The 20511-nt window shown below is 41.9% G+C and overlaps 2 protein-coding genes across 5 annotated transcripts in view; both read right to left on the bottom strand.

Annotated features, from left to right (window-relative positions):
* LOC109520356 (caspase activity and apoptosis inhibitor 1-like) overlaps positions 1 to 5048 on the bottom strand; it is a 12142-nt gene extending 7094 nt beyond the window's left edge. The window contains exons 1-6 of one of the 2 annotated variants that reach the window (XM_019877502.1): positions 4847 to 5048; positions 4511 to 4693; positions 4119 to 4203; positions 3991 to 4051; positions 3419 to 3486; positions 2447 to 3193 (exon numbers count right to left, since the gene is read on the bottom strand). In XM_019877502.1, coding sequence (XP_019733061.1) covers positions 3180 to 3193; positions 3419 to 3486; positions 3991 to 4051; positions 4119 to 4203; positions 4511 to 4693; positions 4847 to 4951 — 516 coding nt within the window. In that variant the 5' untranslated portion in view covers positions 4952 to 5048 and the 3' untranslated portion in view covers positions 2447 to 3179. Of the gene's footprint in view, positions 1 to 2446; positions 3194 to 3418; positions 3487 to 3990; positions 4052 to 4118; positions 4204 to 4510; positions 4694 to 4846 lie in introns of those variants that run through there. The other variant, XM_019877503.1, reaches the window with a different exon arrangement.
* A 5258-nt stretch (positions 5049 to 10306) lies between these two features.
* Positions 10307 to 20511, bottom strand: part of LOC109520361 (ATP-binding cassette sub-family A member 1) — a 70362-nt gene continuing 60157 nt past the window's right edge. For all 3 annotated transcript variants that reach the window (XM_019877518.1, XM_019877517.1, XM_019877519.1), the window contains 2 exons: positions 15682 to 15925; positions 10307 to 10635 (listed from right to left, as the gene is read on the bottom strand). In XM_019877518.1, coding sequence (XP_019733077.1) covers positions 10507 to 10635; positions 15682 to 15925 — 373 coding nt within the window. In that variant the 3' untranslated portion in view covers positions 10307 to 10506. The remainder of the gene's footprint in view (positions 10636 to 15681; positions 15926 to 20511) is intronic.

The following is a 20511-nucleotide window of genomic DNA, read 5'->3' as shown; positions in this document are numbered from 1 at the left end:
GGGGGTTGGGGACTCAAATTTTAAGTCTTGCGGCAAATTTGCTGGATTGATTAATGCGCGAGTCACTTCGGCTCACCTCGTTTAAATCCGCAGAAATTGTTGTCAGTGCGGCAAAGTCTTTAGCTCCCGACAAATAGTTTGTTTCCACATTAACACCACTCGCTGGGCTAATGAATTTGACGCTGACATTTCGGCTCATCATCATCGCACCGAACGCTTGTTTGTGATGGGGAGTTTTTGCCGGACGTGAGTCGTGAAGCAAACTTAACTCTTCACCCGAGAGGCAGGCACCGATTTGTCCCGGTGAAACCTGTTCCTTACGTGGCTACATAACTGGGGGAGACATTTTACCAACCCCCAAAAGTCATGTTGGAAACTTCAAACATCAGTGATGATATGCCTTTAAGGTTGTACAATTTGGAATTGGGACCAATATACCCAAACACACATGAACACTAATCCGAACTCTTAGCATAACCCATAACTATTAACCCAACACTAACTCTAGCGCACACCCCTACTCCTAGCTAGCTCTGAATCGAAATCACCTAAATCATACCACCAAACCTCTTACCACAACCGAAGTTGCGTCGATCCACAGTCTAAACCCGACGATTAAAATTTAATCTTACAGACTCTGTAAAGGGAATTGAAGGTTTTGCTTCACAACGCGGGCTTTGTCGGTCATGTTGCCGCACGCGAAGAGTGTGGGCTTTGATGTAATACGCGATGTTTGATTTGATCACGAGCGCATCCATCTCGCCTGTCGTCTCTTGATATCATTCAAAAGCATTTTTCTTCAATGGTGTCTCAGATGCTCGGTGGAATTTTAATGCTTGTTTGATTGTGTTAATGCGCCTGCCATTTTAGTGCACAAGTTGAGAGGTGGCAGTGTTGAGTGGGGGAGGTGGGGGGGTAGAGGGGGAAGCTCATTCTTCAAGAAATGAACTTACACTTGCTTTACTTGGCCACTGTTGCAGGATTTAATTAAAGCAGCGAGCAAGTGGTCTTGGACTTCGATAAGAAAAACACCACCCGTCACAAAATGAAATGTGGCCACTGAGTCACTGAGTTATTTATTGCCTGTCAGACACAGTCATTACGTACATTCAGTTTCATGTTGTGGAAAAATAACGCACAGGAAATTTAAAGACAAGAGACACATTTGAAACCTGTAATACATAGTACATTAAACACACACACACATACATTTTATATATACCTGTGTATAAAAAAAAATCCTCGTCTCACCCCTCGGGTGGTGTCCATCCCTCATTCAGCTCGGGTCCTCTACCAGAGGCCAGGAAGCTTGAGGGTTATATATATATATGTGTGTGTGTGTGTGTGTGTGCGACAACAGTGTGGCTTCAGAGAAAAAGAGCACCGGTACGAGACTGGCCTGCCTGCAGTCCAGACCCGTCTCCCCTTGAAAATGTGCAGCGCATTATAAAGCGTAAAATATGACAATGGCGTTATAATCTACAGTATACATCACGCAAGTTCAATCTATATAAATCAACTTTTTTTTTGCAATTTTCTGATGGTTGCTACGGAACAAACGAATAACTGAATCATAATCATTTTATGTTTGTACATTTTCCACACTGCAATGTTGAAGTAATATTTTTTTTTCTTTTTTCAAATAAAGGGATGTGTGACGATAAGCGGTTCGGATAATGGATAGATAGATGGACACTTTTTTGTTTTTCCTTGACTAATTGATTAATCTGAGAATTATTGTCTGATTAAACAATTACTGAATAAATTGTTAGTTGCAGTACGTATTGTAATTCTATTCTCGAATAAATCACCTTCAGTATTATTAGTGATGTTACTAAAGTATGAATGTAACTTGTACTGTTTAAATACTACACAAGTACTGATAGGTTTTGAAGCATTTATTACTGTAACTTGTGCTGTTAAAATAATAATGCAAAAAATATATACACATTCATTAACATGGATATGTAATTGATTAAAAAAATGGTATTAAAGCAACTTGGATTGTTACAATAATACAAGAAAACTGCAATAATGGTAGTCATTATCGTAATATAATAACCTTACTGGTTCCATAAACCATTTAGAAATGTGTCCTAAAAAACATAGTTGGGAGGCAACACTTAAAATAGAGAGCACCTTCAAGTCAATATCCAAGCATGACTGGATGGTGGAGTAACACTGCCACCTAGTGCACATACAGGAAAACACACTTCACACTGGCTTCGTTTTGAGGTTGGCATTCAAGACAACACTAATTCAAATGACGGTTGTGACATTTGACGTCTCTACGGCCCTTTCCTGTGACTGGCCTTCATGAGGGCCTTGATGGCGCGGGCCCTCATCTCCAGCTCCAGAAGCTCCAGCTGCTGAAGTGACGGCTGACACGGCACGGCGGCAACATCCCGGTGCTGGAGCCCCCGAAATGAAAACAATGTAAAAATATTTAACTGGACAAGGCCGCGATCACACAATGATATAAAACGTTTACACATGCCCTGTTCAAATTCCAGATTTTTGTGAATCATTTCCGAACCTTTTCCACCATTACTTAGAAACTTTACAACTCAAATCAAGGAGAAAAAAAATGAAAAAGAATAAACAGCAGATATGATGGGGTTGCACAAGTGTGCACACCCTCTCTAGACCGGCACACGTTCAAACTTGCACTGAGTCGGCACACGGCTGCTGCCACTTAAAGAGCGTCTGATGAAGGCCAAATAAAGTTCAAGTTGTTCTAGTAGGCTTTTGCTTTCTAGCAAAAGCCTAGCAAGCAAAAGCCTAGCAGCGACATACTAGTAATACGTAAGTGGGCACATTTGTGGAAGCACATTATTATTATCGAAAAGACTAACGACAACTTTCGATTGAGTTGTGCATGTTCAAGGTCAAATTGATGGTGGAAGAAGCTTGAAATGATTCATCCTGGGCATTTGACAAACGACATTGTTTTAAAGTTACAATCTCAACAGGGTTCAAGTCAGAACATTCTTAGTTGTTACATGGGCATGAAAATGTAATCTGACAAACAACAAAACATCAAAAACATGTCATTCCATTTAAAAACATTCAGCATCCTCAACCACAAAAAAGCACATCAAATCACGATACCTTAACTTGGGTAGCACGGTAAGTAAGGACGCGCACGTAAATTCATCTTGCGGACTTGTTCTCCTGGATCAGGATGCTTCTTCTTTGCCAGTGAAAATTGAGTCTCAGATCAAATAAAAAGTAAAAAACAAAAACAAACGCACCGCCGATTGATGGATGGATGGTCTCGCGGGCCGTTTGTGCTGCTTTACAGATTTAAATTTATCCCAAAGTGGCCAGTTTGAATTGTATAAAAGGTATTATAGTTATAATATCGAGGATTTTGAAGGTCAATGCTCATATTCTTTTTATTTCGTAGCTAGCTTACCTTGCTGGGGTTTGTTCGTATTTTCCGGCCCTTTGATGGATGTTGTGGAATCCACGCTGTTGTCTTTCCTTCAACAGATGGATGCCAAAAGACCACTTAGTTGCCAGAATAATAATAATAATAAAAATAAAAATAAAAAATAACAACAATGCTTATAATAACGAGCAACCCTTAAAACCTCCAAGAGACTATTTGCTTTCTGCAATTATGATATGAATAGGAGCAATAAAAATAAAGGAGCCCAAAACAAAAAAAAAATAAAAATAAAATTATTAAATTGCGGGACGAAATAATAATTATTGGTAGAAAATAGGACACATTAAAGTTCTCCCGTAAAAAGAGAATTAGTTGCCAGAATAGCACAACTAAAATAAATCTCAAAAGCGTTTTTTTCTCAAAAAATTATTAATGAAGAGAATAATCATATTAATAAACAGCTGATGGCAGTCTAAAAATGCATCAATTTTCACCAGGACGCACAATTTAGTGCCCTTTTCAGGATGTCAAAGCGAATAATGAGAAATAAAGTCAATGATTATGACACACTTTTGGCAAATATCTGAGGAACTCACTGTTTCTCCAAGGCCTGTTGTGGACGTTGGCTTGTGTCTTCGTCTTTAGTCACTTCCTTCCCTACAAGACAACAAACATTCGGATCGTAAGGTACACCATGACAAGACACTTGACGTGTTCATGCTACCAGACAAGATCTGCATGATGTTTCTCTCTGAGATTGGTTCCAGTTGCTCCCAGCACATTTTTCGGATCTCCTCCAAGCCACAATCCTGGGGGACAATGGTGGGATATAGAAGTTTTTGAAAATAAATGTCAAAGAAAAATATGGTTGGTTTAAAATTTGCTCAATTAATATTTAGTTAAGGAGTAAAAGCTCCTTTTGAAACAACATATTATTCAATGTTTTTGTCACCATTTACACGTACATCCATTTCAAAGATGGGAAAAAAACCGATGTCATTGATGGACATTGAATAAAACTGCTTCGTATTCAAGAAATGGCAACGCTGTGGCATTCAAGGGGCAAAGCCCGCATGTTTTTTCCAGCTCTTGATTGCACTGTGTGTGCTCGTTTACCTTGAATTGCTCGGGCAGCATCCTGCGGAGCTTCTTTTCGCCCAGCACGCCGAAGCACTGCTCCAGCATTTCCCTCTTGTCGCTGACGTATGCGGTGATGGGCTTGAACGGCACCCCGAGGTCGAGACCCCCTTCCTCGATGTCACTGCCGACCCTGTCCAATTCCGGGTCGGCAAGCTCGTCCTGCAAGCGACGCCAACCTTGTCAAACGCAACCGTCCGACGTCTTCATATTCCAACAAGAATATGTATGGAATTCACCGCTGGTATAATAATGTACAGATTGCCCCTAAATGCACCGCGAATACATTGACGCCAAATATGTACAACGTCTCACCACAACGTTGCTTTCGGCGCTTCTACGCTTAGTGCTTCGATGCCGCTCCTCGGACGGAGGGTTTTTCCTTTTCTTTCCGCTGCCACTTGACTTCTTTTTGAGCATTTTAGGTGGAAATACAACAAAAATATCAAACACGCTCAGTTTGCAAACACCGCTTACACGGAAGCTCGAGTGTCACTTCCGGTGACGTAATCAACAAATGGGGAGTTTCTTCTGCTGTAGTTGGTGTTGGCTTATCTTCAGCAAGATTATTTGCTGCCCCCTAAGGGTTGTAGTTTGCCACTTTACCAAGAATAGAATTTTACGATCGAGTCACACGAAAAGCATAAATAATAAGTAACAATAAGTATTATAATAATAATTATCGAATGAACGTGTTGCCGGGGCACACATAGACGAACAACCATTCTCACAATCACACTAAGGGACAATTGAGGGTGTTCCATTAACCTGTCATGCATATTTTTGGAATGTGGGAGGAAACCAGAGTACCCAGAGAAAACCCACAGAGGCACGGGGAGAACATGCAAACCCCACACTGGAAGGCCGGAGCCGGAATCGAACCCTGTACTTCTGCACTATGAGGCTGACGTGTGAACCAGTCGCCCACCGTGTCACCCAGTAGTAATAATAATAATAATAATAATAATAATAATAATAATAATAATAATAATAATAATAACAATAACAATAATAATTGCAATGACAGCAGTTCTTTCGATCTTTTCATCTGTCTTAAAGTCGTTTCAACAATTCAGTCAAAAATCACTGTAAAAGGAAATTCAAACTGCAGAGCTGCTTGCAAAATATAGACCTTCCTCCTGTTTGTCTCCCTATCGTTGAGCCCTTGCATCGTGATAAAAGCGCCTTTGATGTCTTGTTTATAAAATATTATAGTTATGCGCAGGCCGCAGCGCGGCATCAAGTCCGCTCACTCGTGGTTTTAATGTTGCCTCAATGAAACTGCCCTGCCATTTTCCGCAAAACATCCCATGAGCATCATTTTATTCCACACCCATTCTTACAATCCATAATGACACTTGCAACTCCGCACCTACATTTTAAGAGATGTGGCTGGTAAAACGATCGCGTTTAACCGAAGTTAAGCATTGGGGGAGGCCAACGTTTGGACCCAATGACAGGCCAGTTCTGGCGGGCAGGCAGTACATTTGACAGCTGATTTAAGGTGTCTCCTGGTTAGTCTACCAATACGAATGGATAAAAAGTTGGGCATAATGTTGCCATTGATGCCAGTCCGAAAACAATTTAGGAAGTCCTGCTTTGGTACCTTCAACTTGACAAACCAGGACACCTCTTGCGTTGAATTAGTGCTAGCGTCAATGCTATTATTGTTATATGCTAATATTATGTTGGACTGTCCCTTTCAATGACATTATATATCAATCCAGTGTTGACTTTGTTTTGGTCAATAAGAGAATGACAGTAGCAGATTTTAGCAATAAAGACGCTTGCTATTAACCTTAAGTGCACTGACCGGCTGCCAGCTGTCATTAAACATAAAAAGGTAAATAAATGAGCTTTTTATGAGCATCTTAAATCATGCCCAATCATACTGCGTGGCCTGAATCCTCACCATGATGATGCAAAAGGAGCCACTGGAGGGCAGCCCAGCAACAGATGATCCATCCCCTCCACATGCTCGCGTACACTGATGCGGTTCTGCAGCATGGGGTTCCGAGGTGGGATTCTGGCAACGCGGCTGGATTTCCGGCAGCTCTTAGCCTCCAGCTGTGGTTCCAGAAGTCTTTGGAAATGTCAGTCATGTGGCCCTTGGACGCCATGTTGAGAGGCGGGCACCACAGTGGCTTGCTCTTGTCCTTGCCTGTTCCTTAAAACCTTCCAAAAAAATAATAATAAAGGTTCAGGCTAATATGAAGCCACTTAACATTGTCACACAAGTTTTGATGTACCTTAAAAGCTTAAAAAAAAATAAATAAAATTTTGGTCCCTAACCTTGAGTTGTGATAATTGCATGTTACTGTTATTATTTTTTAATCCTTTTTGAAGGTTTTGGCATTTTCCTGGTTGTGTCACACGTTACCACCCTTATTTGCACTGTGCTGCTCGGAGGCTACGTGTTAGCGTAACTATTTTTGAAGGCTTCGAGGTCAACACGCTTTCGCACCTTTACGCTTGCTAGCTGGCTACATGGCTAGCCCTAACCTTGAACCATAATTGCGCCGAATTAAGACACTGACCTTGTCAATGGTAGTGGATATAAAAACAAAGCCCCACCACCCCACCTGACACACACACACACACACACACACACACACACACACACACACACACACACACACACACACACACACTGCCCCCCTGACTGTGTGGTCCTGCAACTCCATCTTACTGAAGGTGGACCGGTCACTCAGGGCACCCGCCACCTGTGCATCACAGCGATACCCGTCCCATGAGTGACCCTCATTATTTGGCATGGTAATATGGCGCATAGCCGAGTCTTCCCTAGTAGCAGATTGCACAGATAAAGAGGTCACGTCCCTTTCGATCTCACTGGTTGCCCTGCCGTTGGTGGGGTGCAATGCAACAGACTTTTTGCATCTGCTTTCGAGCTGAGAAATGTCATCATTGCATAAACCCTTATCCCTCGTAGCCGTAACTCTCACCCATAACTCTAATTCTAATTTCAAACACAAACCCAATCTTAACCCCTAACCAAATGCTAACATCTAGCCCTAAGGTCCTAAACTTAACCCCTAAATCGAACCCTACCCAAGAACCCCTAAACATAACCTAACCTAACCCCTAACTCCTACTTGCTAGTTTTAAAGCACATTCTTTTTTTGTCTTTAAAATAATATTTGACATTGCGCTGGCTGATGGAGTTACAGTAACTAAAATAATTCGGAACTCCCTGGGGCGCACAAGAGCAAAAATGTCACTCCAACTGTTTCGGGATTTTCCGGCATGAAGTGAAAATCCTGCATTTAAGATCACTGTCTCTCTCATCTGAGCACAGACATCAGATTCAATTGGACAAGCGGAGAGTTGTGGGGTGGAGTGGTGGGTGCATCCAGAAGTCTGTGCTGGGCCCGACTCGTGAGCTGCACAGGAGGGTTAGGGGCAGGCCTTTGCCAGGATGGATCTAATCTCTGAGGGCTCTCATGTGGATAGATTTGCTCAGTGTTAACCATGAACTACGAGGGATTGTCACCCAAGGACAGAACCTCATACACTGGAGCTTTTTGGTTCGGAAAATGCCCATATCATCATTGGCCAGATTTTCAGGCACAGTTCACGCAATTAGTGGGCGTTCGAATTACAGGTCATTCAAATATCGGTTGTGTCATGTGATACCTGTACACTCAATTCAATTTCAGTTACTGTTTGTGTCATTAGACGGTATACTTGTCAGCAAAGTCATACACACCGCTACCAATTTGTCTTTCCAATCAGGTTTGGTTCTCCACTCCCGGCGTTTACAGCGTTTTGGTTCCTTCACTACCTGGTGGCGCACCTGGCAGCTGTGCTGCGCCTTCACTTACCTGCTCTGGCACAGCCTGTGAGGGCACCCCATTATTCATTTGGACAGGCTTTTTATGAGCCAGCAGGCTGGTTGCAGGGGCTGGAGCAGATGCGTTCGTCTGTCATTGTTAAGAGCTCCACGTGAACTGTAAATAAAGACAACACGGTGTCCCAAAAATGGACTCGCTCTTTGACTGCCCATTACTCATATTTGTTTTGTTTTTGTTTCAGGCAGAAATAACCCAAAACTAACAGGAAAAACTAATTTGTCTTCAAATGATATTGAAAAGTCTGTGTAAAGAGATTTTTACAGTACCCACTATTGCGGCACACACTTTTTGCAACAAAGGCATCTTTTCCTGAATAAAAAGTGGAATGCAGTGAACCCTTTTTGTTCACGGGGGGATGGAAAAGCGGTAGAACGTGACATCCACACAACAAAGTGTGACAGCAAAGCAAAAGCAGCACTAAGTAAAGGTCCTCCCCTCACTTCAACCAAGATTTTTGGTACCAAGATGTCACCAGATAACAACAAAGCCAGATCAGATTCGAGAGACATGGCTTTGGCCTGAGCAAAAATCTACGGTATTCCATCGAATTGATGAATCAACAGCGAAAATGTGGGAGCTTTACTCTGTTATGAGAAGGAAATTTTATTACCCCTCATTAAACTTTGACTTCACTATAATAATATTTTGACTGTATTTAGGAAATAGACAACTATATTGTCATGAAATTTGCATCCAAAGTACCGTAGTTTCCGCACTATAAGGCGCTTTGGAGTATAAGGCGCACCTTCAACGAATGGGCTATTTTAAAACTGTTTTCATATGTCGGGCGCACCGCATTATAAGGTGCATAGAATAGAAGCTACGATAGTGGCTGCGGTTGCGTTACGCATCCACTAGATGGAGCTACGCTAAAGGGAATACAATACAATACAGCTTTATTTATATCGAGCTTTCATAACTGCTACAGCTGTACCAAAGCACTCGACAGAACCTTTAAAATACTACGTCCAAGAAATCAGAATATTGATCCATATATAAGGCGCATCGGATCGTAAGGCGTACTGTCGGCTTTGAGAAAATTGAATGCTTTTCGGTGTGTAAAATACGGTACGTCTTTGTTCTTGTAAAGATGACTTTTTTTCTTGAAAACACAGATGCTATTGTCATTAAAAAAACTTGTATTAAGAAAAAAATGATTGCCACATTGTGATTTTAGCATAATGACGAAAAGTCTCCCCTTAGACCCAAAACCTCTGCTTTAAATATAGTAAAATGTCCTTTGATCTTAAGCATGAGCAAAATACAAAGAAGGAGCGCTGTTTAAAGCTGGAATTGAGCATCAGCATCATCCTGCAGATAAGAACAACAATAAAAAAAAAAGATGTTTACTACCCTTTGCTGAATCAGGTGCAACCTGCTTCAGGACACAAACGGCACCGAAAAAAAAAAAGCCGACCTTCAAAATTTCAGCAGCCTGCTGAATACCTCCAAATAATGCGCTCTCTTAATTGAGCTCACACAAAATGTATGCATCACCTGCTTTGTTGCATCCAGACGCCAATCGATCAGCGGTGGGCTTAACGGCTTCAGCCGGGGAGCACTTTTCAGAATTTTAATTCTCTCTTAACACTCTCTAGTCCTCATTCCCGAGATGGTCGTCAATAAGACCACCGGCTTCTCAAGTCACCGTGCGCTCAAGCAGTGGATGGTCTTGTCAGTCGTTATGCGCGGCACGGATCGCAGCATCTTTTATACCTCTTGGAATCAGTCATCCAATCCGTAATCGTAACATTTTAACTGGCGGACAAACACGCTGTAGTGACACTAGAATGAGCAAATACCGTAATTTCCAGTGAATAACCCCAGTATAAAACACCCCGAAAAACCACCTCTGAAAAAACATGTTTTTCTTTGTATTTGTGTATAGTACAGTCCCCTGATTTGCTGGCATCCTTTATTACACTAGCCAACAGCATTTTTTTTGTTTTTTTGCAAATACAAGTTTAATCAAGCGATAGTCAGGAAGCAGATTCAAGATGGACAATAAAATGCAGTACAGATTTATATGTAAACATAAATAATGACATGGTTGATCCACAGTTCAGTGCAATGTGCAAGTCTTTTTTTTTGATTTATGGGGCGCTAGACCTTGTAGGACCCCGGGGAGGTCTCGGCCGACTGCATCTGGAGCTCGTCGGAGGTGTCCACCGAGTTATCGTAGCTCTGAGAGTCGTCCTCACCATGCTGCCGGCTCGCAAAATTCACAAAGACCTGCGGAAGAAAACAGAAAAAAAGGAGAGGAGTATGAAAGGATGCGTACGTCTGGGTTTGAGCCTTTTGTCTTGATGCATGTAGGTGGTGTAAAAATAAATTTCCACCACATGGGATTCGCTGCTATTAATCCAGAAAGTTCGGATAAGCAAAATGTCTCACCAAAAAAGTCATGCTGACTTGAAAATTCTCGAACTACTCCATAACCAAAGTCCTCTACAACCCCACGAAAAGAAATATGGAATTTCGTCACACATGAGCACCATTATCAATCAAGAAAGTAACAATAGGCCCCACCTAGAGCGAGAACGGTCATGCTGACTTGAAATTTCTCATTTGATTTATACAATACAATACATGCTGATTTATGTAGGGCTTTCACAACAGCTGTAGCAAAGCGCTTAACATTTGTTTTCAATGTTCTCCTAGTAATTCAGTTTACCAAAAATTACTTGAAATTTCTCACTGTTCTTTTCAATGTCCTCTTAAAAAAAAGAAACATGGCAGTTTGCCACATCCAGTCGCTGTGATCACCCCCTTAAATAATAATAGGCCAAGCACCTCAACAGAAAAGCCACACTGTCTTGAAATTTCTCACACTATTCCATATCAAAGTCCTCTACAAGACAGCAATGTGGCATTTCACCAGGCAAGAGTGCGGTTATTAAAACTTCAAATTCTTTTGATTGATCAAACACCCCAAAGACTCATACTAACTTGAAATTTCTCACACAATGCCATATCAAAGTCCTCCACAGGAAAAAAAGGCATTTTCACCACATGGGATTGATTGCTCTTTTTAAAGAAAGTTATAATTGGCCAAACATATTCACGAAAAAATAAAGTCCAAGTGACTTGAAATTCCACCCACGATTCAATCTCCATGTGTTCCACAAGTAAAAAAAATTGAAATCTCACAACGTGCGAGCACTGTTAGTAATCCAGAAAATTATGATAGGACCAACACAACAAACAAGTAAAGCCATGCTGACTTGAAATGTCGCTCATATTTCAAAATCAAAGTATTTTTACAAGACAAAAAAAAGGAAATAGAAGTCTCTCCCACAATTCTATCTCAATGTCCTTTCCAAGTAAAAATATGGAAATCTCGCAACATGGGAGCACTGTTCGTAATGGAGAAAGTAATGCTCGGGAGTGTTGAATAAAAGGGAGTCCTGGACAATGCGGTCTCGGTTGCAAATGTGTGCACATATAAAAGTGGCAGCAACGACTTGACAAGCTAACACCCCAACAGCACTTCAGATTGGGCCATTTTCCTTTCAAACAGCCACTTTGCTCTTTGCCGCCGGAGCCTAGGGCCACGTGGATCGATATTAATTGCGGCGTGAATTCAGAATTCTACACCAGGTCAAGGAGCCTCTTGATCAATCACCAGCTGAGAGGTGACTGTCGGGGCCCTCCTCCACGTCTCACATGGACATCATGTGTTTACATAACATCTCATGATTTTGAATGGAAGGTCGCTCAACCCTCAACTCAACTGTATAGAGCACTTCAAATCAACCAGCGCTGTATACAGAACGCTCTACATAGAGCAAAAATAATTCATACAACAAACAATGAAACAATAAATACACAACAAAGACAGTAGAAATCACAAAAACTAATAGTGGCTGGTCCAGTATAGGGAGCAAGTGATGGGACGGCAGAGTAGGAGTTATATGCTCCCCTCTTACGAGTAACAGTCAAGAGGCGAGGAGCAGCATTCTGGACCAACTGGAGACGCTTCATGGAGGATTGTCCTACTCCAAAATAAAATGCATTACAGTAATCAGCCAAGATGTGACAAAGGCATTAATTAATGTTTCAAAGTGCTCTTGAGAAAGGAGAGGCTTTATTTTAGCCAGCTGCCGAAGATGAAAGAAGTTGGATTTAATAACGGCACCAATTTGCCAGTCCAATTTAAAACAACTGTCCTGTTTAGGACCCAAGTTCAAGACTGCTGGCTTAAGATATGGATCCAGGGGGCCCAAGTCCGCAGAATGGGATCGACAAGGGCAACTGCGACCAGAGACCATCACTTCTGTCTTCTTTTCATTGAAATTCAAGAAATTCAGTGCCATCCAGGTCTTGATTTCCTCTAGACAGGATAAAAGTGGCCTCTCTGTATTTCCTCTAGACAGGATAAAAGTGGCCTCGATGAAAAAGTGTATTTTTTGCTCAGCGAGACACAGATCTGACAGTCATCCGCAGAGCAGTGGAAGGGAATACCATGTTTTCTTAAGATGGAAAGCAAAGGTAGCAGATTCAGTGCTAATAGTGGCTGGTCCAGTATAGGGAGCAAGTGATGATTACGGCAGAGTAGGAGTTATATGCTCCCTCTTATGAGTAACAGTCAAGAGGCGAGCAGGAGCATTCTGGACCAACTAGAGACGCTTCATGGAGGATTGTCCTACTCCAAAGTAAAATGCATTACAGTAATCAGCCAAGATGTGACAAAGGCATGAATTAATGTTTCAAAGTGCTCTTGAGAAAGGAGAGGCTTTATTTTAGCCAGCTGCCGAAGATGAAAGAAGTTGGATTTAATAACGGCACCAATTTGCCAGTCCAATTTAAAACAACTGTCCTGTTTAGGACCCAAGTTCAAGACTGTTGGCTTAAGATATGGATCCAGGGGCCCAAGTCCACAGAATGGGATCGACAAGGGCACCTGGGACCAGAAACCATCATTTTTGTCTTCTTTTCATTGAAATTCAAGAAATTCAGTGCCATCCAGTTCTTGATTTCCTCTAGACAGGATAAAAGTGGCCTCGATGAAAAAGTGTATTTTTTGCTCAGCGAGACACAGATCTGACAGTCATCCGCAGAGCAGTGGAAGGGAATACCATGTTTTCTTAAGATGGAAAGCAAAGGTAGCAGATTCAGTGCGAACAGCAGAGGCTCCAGAATTGAGCCCTGTGGAACACCACATGACAGTGGAGCAGTTCATGCCTCAGAGCAACCAAGACTCACACAAAAGGTTCTGTCAGCTGAATAGGACCGCAGTCAAGAGGCGAGCAGGAGCATTCTGGACCAACTAGAGACGCTTCATGGAGGATTGTCCTACTCCAAAGTAAAATGCATTACAGTAATCAGCCAAGATGTGACAAAGGCATGAATTAATGTTTCAAAGTGCTCTTGAGAAAGGAGAGGCTTTATTTTAGCCAGCTGCCGAAGATGAAAGAAGTTGGATTAAATAACGGCACCAATTTGCCAGTCCAATTTAAAACAACTGTCCTGTTTAGGACCCAAGTTCAAGACTGCTGGCTTAAGATATGGATCCAGGGGGCCCAAGTCCGCAGAATGGGATCGACAAGGGCAACTGCGACCAGAGACCATCACTTCTGTCTTCTTTTCATTGAAATTCAAGAAATTCAGTGCCATCCAGGTCTTGATTTCCTCTAGACAGGATAAAAGTGGCCTCAATGAAAAAGCGTCTTTTTTGCTCAGTGAGACAGATCTGACAGTCATCCGCAGAGCAGTGGAAGGGAATACCATGTTTTCTTAAGATGGAAAGCAAAGGTAGCAGATTCAGTGCGAACAGCAGAGGCTCCAGAATTGAGCCCTGTGGAACACCACATGACAGTGGAGCAGTTCATGCCTCAGAGCAACCAAGACTCACACAAAAGGTTCTGTCAGCTGAATAGGACCGAAACCACTCAAGGGCGCTACCACCAATGCCCACCAGGTGCTGCAAAGGAGCCAACAGAATATTGTGATCCACTGTATTAAATGCTGCAGTTCCATCTGACAGTCATCCGCAGAGCAGTGGAAGGGAATATCATGTTTTCTTAAGATGGAAAGTAAAGGGAGCAGGTTCAGTGAGAACAGCAGAGGCTCCAGAATTGAGCCCTGTGGAACACCTAAATAGGACCGAAACCACTCAAGGAAGCTACCTGCAAAGGAGCCAACAGAACACTGTGATCCACTGTATTAAATGCTGCAGTTCGATCCAATAAAACCAGACACACATCATCTCCAGTGTCATTTTCCAGGAGGATGTCATTAAAAACTTTGAAGATGGCTGACATAAAGGACACATCAGAAATGAAAATTTGTTAATAAATGTAAGCAAAAGCTAATTACAATTAATTCAATGATTGTTTGTTTTTTTTAATATGAGTGATGTTACTTCAGTGTGGTGAAATAGTTGACATTTGGAAGAGTCATTCAAGAATATATATAATTATGAAATATTTTCCCCCTCCAGGCTACCCTGACAGCACTGGGTAGCTCCTTCAGCCATAGACTGATACACCGGCGCTGCAAGAAAGAGAGGTATCGCCGCTCGTTCCTGCCGACTGTTGTCAGGCTATTGAATAGACGGTCCTGAAAACCTGACCTCAGTCCCACTCACCCATTTTTAAAAGGGTTATATTTATATTTTATATTTTTTATTTATTGATATACTTTTTGGCTTCTACTTTCTCCCTTTCTTAATTTTGCTGCTGTAATGGAAAAGGCTGTTGGTTTGAACACACTTCTCCAAGAGCCTACAGATGGGACCGATGACCTCTGGTGACCCCTCAGTGGTCATTTTGGCTTGGCAGCTGCCAATCGGAATCTGCTTCTGAGCTAATAGCAGCCTCCAAGGGGCGGGCACACTCGCCACTGAGTGCCTCATTGCCGCCGCATTCTGGCTCGGCTAAAACAAATGTCGCCCGTGGCTTCGGATCGATTCGGTGCCTGCAGGGTGGATGGCGCGGGCGGATAAGTGAACTCAGCACGGGGTCCTCATTGGTCAGGAGAGGAGAAAGCCAGGATGGCGTTTTCAGTCTTAATTTTTATTATAGACATTCCACATCTAAGTAATTTATTTAATAATTGGTACAGCCTCTTTTCAGCAAACCCCGTTTACGTTTTCACCGCTAAACCGTTCACATTTCAAAGTCCCGATTTCACGTCATTTTCTATTTGCCGATTTTGCTGACAACGAACACCTTAATAACGTAAACTTCATGATAACGACACAAAATAGTGAAAATTCCCCTCCGTTGCTTAGCAACACTACTGATTGTACCATGTTGGTCGTTTCAGAGGCTGTACCTGGTCTAGGGTGGTTTGCGACACGGAGTAGTCGTCCACACAGAGTGTGCCTCGCTGGTCGGTGAATTGTCGGAAGATGTGCGCCAGCGCCCCCTGGCCAGCCGGCAGCTGGTATTGCAGGGTGTTGTGATGCTTCTCCTTCAGGACGCTCCCGGGGAACGTCTGATCCACAAAGTCCTCCACTGGCTTCAGGAGCGGAGGGTGGCCGCCCACGCGAACCGTCACCGTGTAACCGTCGCCGAACCTGCAATTTTATACAATTTGACTCATTGCTAAGAATTACGAAAAAATACTAAGAATTTTACCCCCCCAAAAATCGACGAGGGACCACTAGAATTGTAAAATGTCACCACAAAAAATGATATTTGTATTGCTTTACATATAAACAATATTTCAACTTTAGTTCCTGAATTTTAAAGAATTTTTGAGGATTGTAAAAAAAAAAAAAGTTCCCATAATTTGATGACACGAATAAAGAAGGCAGCAAACAATCACTGGCACGAATGTCGGAATGAAGTGCATTCGGGGAGGGTGGGCATGCATTCCAACTGAGCAGTGGCAGGGGGCAAGATGTGAGCGCCGCCTCCCGCGGTGATTCTCTACTGTGCTGGAGGCAACGAGATGGAAGCATTGAGGTTGGCCCACGTGAATGCACGCAACTCCAACTGAGGGCAGAAGCTCATTTCATATGGAGATCATTTTGGCAGTTTTAAGAAATATTGTAAAACACACGCGGGAGGGATGAATAGATGTATCAATTGGAATTTTATGAAATATTGGAAAATGAGAGGGCCCAGTAAAATAGGTTCAATTGGAAGATTTTTAAAGAGCGATGACACACTGCATCTGGGAACAACCTAGTGCATTTTTTTCTTTGTACAAAAAAAAAGAACAGTTAGACTGAGAATTTACAGTAATTGTATGTAATCATCTACGAGACGTCCCACTAAATCTTTTCAACGAAAAAAAGTTACATTAATGAGCAAATTGTAGGAATTAAAGAATTTTACAAAGTACTGGATGATGGGGGGGGGCCACTAAAATGGCTTAAATTTTACTTAAAAGTGAGTCAGATAAAGATTTTATTTTAATCTCACAAAAATATTGGACATGAGGGCCTACTTAAATTGTTCTGTTTTATTCAGAAAAATAAAATAAAAACAGAGAGCAGTTATGTTAAGATTGTAAAGAATTATCTGAAAAATCTGACATGAACCACCAAGTTTTGTCCCTACTGCAAAAAATTAAATTAAATAAAAAGAATTGGACAAAAGTTTGATGAAGAACTTTTAGGAATTTTGCATTATACCAAAAATCGGACAACAGTGATGATAACTACATTTAAGAAAAACACAAAATATCTGCAGAAAATCTGGCAACAAAATTTTAAATGATGATTGAAAAGTGGTTCGAATTTGAACACAATACGGGTCAATGAGAGGACCCAATTGGACGGACAAATGGCTTTCACCTGGTTGTGACGCGGAACGCGGCGAGCCACAACAGACGCGACCTCGTCCCCTCTCCCACAATTCTATCTCAATGTCCTTTCCAAGTAAAAATATGGAAATCTCGCAACATGGGAGCACTGTTCGTAATGGAGAAAGTAATGCTCGGGAGTGTTGAATAAAAGGGAGTCCTGGACAATGCGGTCTCGGTTGCAAATGTGCACATATAAAAGTGGCAGCAACGACTTGACAAGCTAACACCCCAACAGCACTTCAGATTGGGCCATTTTCCTTTCAAACAGCCACTTTGCTCTTTGCCGCCGGAGCCTAGGGCCACGTGGATCGATATTAATTGCGGCGTGAATTCAGAATTCTACACCAGGTCAAGGAGCCTCTTGATCAATCACCAGCTGAGAGGTGACTGTCGGGGCCCTCCTCCACGTCTCACATGGACATCATGTGTTTACATAACATCTCATGATTTTGAATGGAAGGTCGCTCAACCCTCAACTCAACTGTATAGAGCACTTCAAATCAACCAGCGCTGTATACAGAACGCTCTACATAGAGCAAAAATAATTCATACAACAAACAATGAAACAATAAATACACAACAAAGACAGTAGAAATCACAAAAACAGTAAAACTAAAAATCAAGTCTCTTGCCGAGTCAAAAGCCAAAGAATAAAAATAGAATAAAAATGAGTTTTAAGACAAGCTTTAAAGATGGACAGGGAGAGGGCTTGACGAATGTTCAGTGGGCGGTAATTCCAAAGAGTAACGGGACAGCAACGGAACAGGCTAGATCCCCTCTGAGCCGCCGTTTAGTTTTCGGAACCTCTATTTGAAAACCAACTAGAACTCTAAAATGAAGAGGGATGCCAGAGTAAGTGTTATGCACTCCGTCTAACGAGACCATTTAAGAGGTGAGCAGCAGCATTCTGGACCAACTGGAGACGCTTAATGGAGGATTGCATTGCAGTAATCCAGCCGAGATGTGACCATGGCTTGAATTAATGTTTCAAAGTGCTCTTGAGAAAGGAGAGGCTTTATTTTAGCCAGCTGCCGAAGATGAAAGAAGTTGGATTAAATAACGGCACCAATTTGCCAGTCCAATTTAAAACAACTGTCCTGTTTAGGACCCAAGTTCAAGACTGTTGGCTTAAGATATGGATCCAGGGGCCCAAGTCCACAGAATGGGATCGACAAGGGCACCTGGGACCAGAAACCATCATTTTTGTCTTCTTTTCATTGAAATTCAAGAAATTCAGTGCCATCCAGTTCTTGATTTCCTCTAGACAGGATAAAAGTGGCCTCAATGAAAAAGCGTCTTTTTTGCTCAGTGAGACAGATCTGACAGTCATCCGCAGAGCAGTGGAAGGGAATACCATGTTTTCTTAAGATGGAAAGCAAAGGTAGCAGATTCAGTGCGAACAGCAGAGGCTCCAGAATTGAGCCCTGTGGAACACCACATGACAGTGGAGCAGTTCATGCCTCAGAGCAACCAAGACTCACACAAAAGGTTCTGTCAGCTGAATAGGACCGAAACCACTCAAGGGCGCTACCACCAATGCCCACCAGGTGCTGCAAAGGAGCCAACAGAATATTGTGATCCACTGTATTAAATGCTGCAGTTCCATCCAATAAAACCAGACACACATCGTCTCCAGTGTCATTTACCAGGAGGATGTCATTAAAAACTTTGAAGGTGGCTGACATAAAGGACACATCAGAAATGAAAATTTGTGAATAAATGTAAGCAAAAGCTAATTACAATTAATTCAATGATTGTTTGTTTTTTTTAATATGAGTGATGTTACTTCAGTGTGGTGAAATAGTTGACATTTGGAAGAGTCATTCAAGAATATATATAATTATGAAATATTTTCCCCCTCCAGGCTACCCTGACAGCACTGGGTAGCTCCTTCAGCCAGAGACTGATACACCGGCGCTGCAAGGAGAGGTACCGCCGCTCATTCCTGCCGACCGCTGTCAGGCTATTGACACTCACCCATTTTTAATATGCTTATATTTATATGTTATATTTTATATTTATTTATGTACCTTTTGTTTTCTACTTTCTCCCTTTCATAATTTTGCTGTTGTAAATTGGGAATTTCTCCAATGTGAGACAAATAAAGGTTTTCTTATCCTATCTTATCTTATTTTTTCCAAAAACTTTATAATGATTTCAACAATACATGTTTATTGATATAGCACTTTCACAACAGCTGCAGCTGTAACAAAGCGCTTTACAGAACAGTTAACATAAATTAACAAAATAATATAACACAACACGTAACATAAAACACGGAGAGTCATGCAGTCTTAACTACTTTTCCTGCAAACGCTTTGTTGTTTGAAGCAGTTCTTGATGAAAGAGGAGAGAATCAAAGTGTCCAATCAAAATGTGCACATGTCTGCTACAAGCTAAGTTTGAAAGTAAACAAGAAGCTGTAGCTTCCATTGATGAAAAAAGAGATTGGTTTACTTCTCCTGTCCCATGTAAATCCGCTTCAATTCCAAGCAGTGACTCTCAGGTCCAATTACCGATCTGTGCTGCGCGCCGATGCTCCACTCTTCTCATCCTCGGCCCAACAAGCCATCCATCCAACCGCACCAGCGCAGACTGTCCAACAGCGTTGACATCTCCGCTAAACAAAACGAGGCTGTCAAAAATGCTGCCCATTACAGGCGCAAAAAACACAAGTGCCCCGTGGCAGCTTTACTTAGCTTTTCTTTAGCGTGCTTGTGCACTTGCACAGTTGACCTCATAATCCATTTGGTTTGCGATGGAACAGATTTGTCAATGAATTGCTCTTCGTGCCGAGCATTTCCGCACATCTAACAATTTTATTCCAAAGTGACATCACCCGAATGATTTCCAACTGCGAATCATTTCCAGGCTACGTTATTAAATAGTCACTGCGATGAGAGTCTAAATTTGAAGCAATGCTGTCTTCTGTGAGCTGGTCCCACACGTGACTGAGTCTTGCCTGCTGATTCACAGAATGAGGGTTTATCACTTCCTTCTACTTTGCAGCCAATCAATGGACTCCCTCATCTTTTCTTTTCATGACAGTATTAATACCACGCTAATATAAAATTGCAAATTGTGAAAGCAACAATAATAATAATAATAATAATTCATTTTATTTAAAAGCGCCTTTCATGCCACCCAAGGACACTGTACAGACAATGAGGAAATACAACATAAAAACAGATAAGAGAAATATTATATAAAAACAGGACATAAAATCGCAAAACATGGGAAATGGAAGATGACGATATATATCGCCCACCTCGTGTCACACCTAAACAAAAGGACTTATGCACACGTTTCAACAAGTATTTCGTTCAGGTTAACATCCTGAAGCATAAA

This window comes from Hippocampus comes, unplaced genomic scaffold (genome assembly GCF_001891065.2).
Source record: "Hippocampus comes isolate QL1 unplaced genomic scaffold, H_comes_QL1_v1.1 scaffold143, whole genome shotgun sequence".
In the NCBI taxonomy this organism is placed as follows: Eukaryota; Metazoa; Chordata; class Actinopteri; order Syngnathiformes; family Syngnathidae; genus Hippocampus; species Hippocampus comes.
The sequence above is the reverse complement of the archived record's forward strand: the minus strand, read 5'-3'. Positions and strand labels throughout refer to the sequence as shown.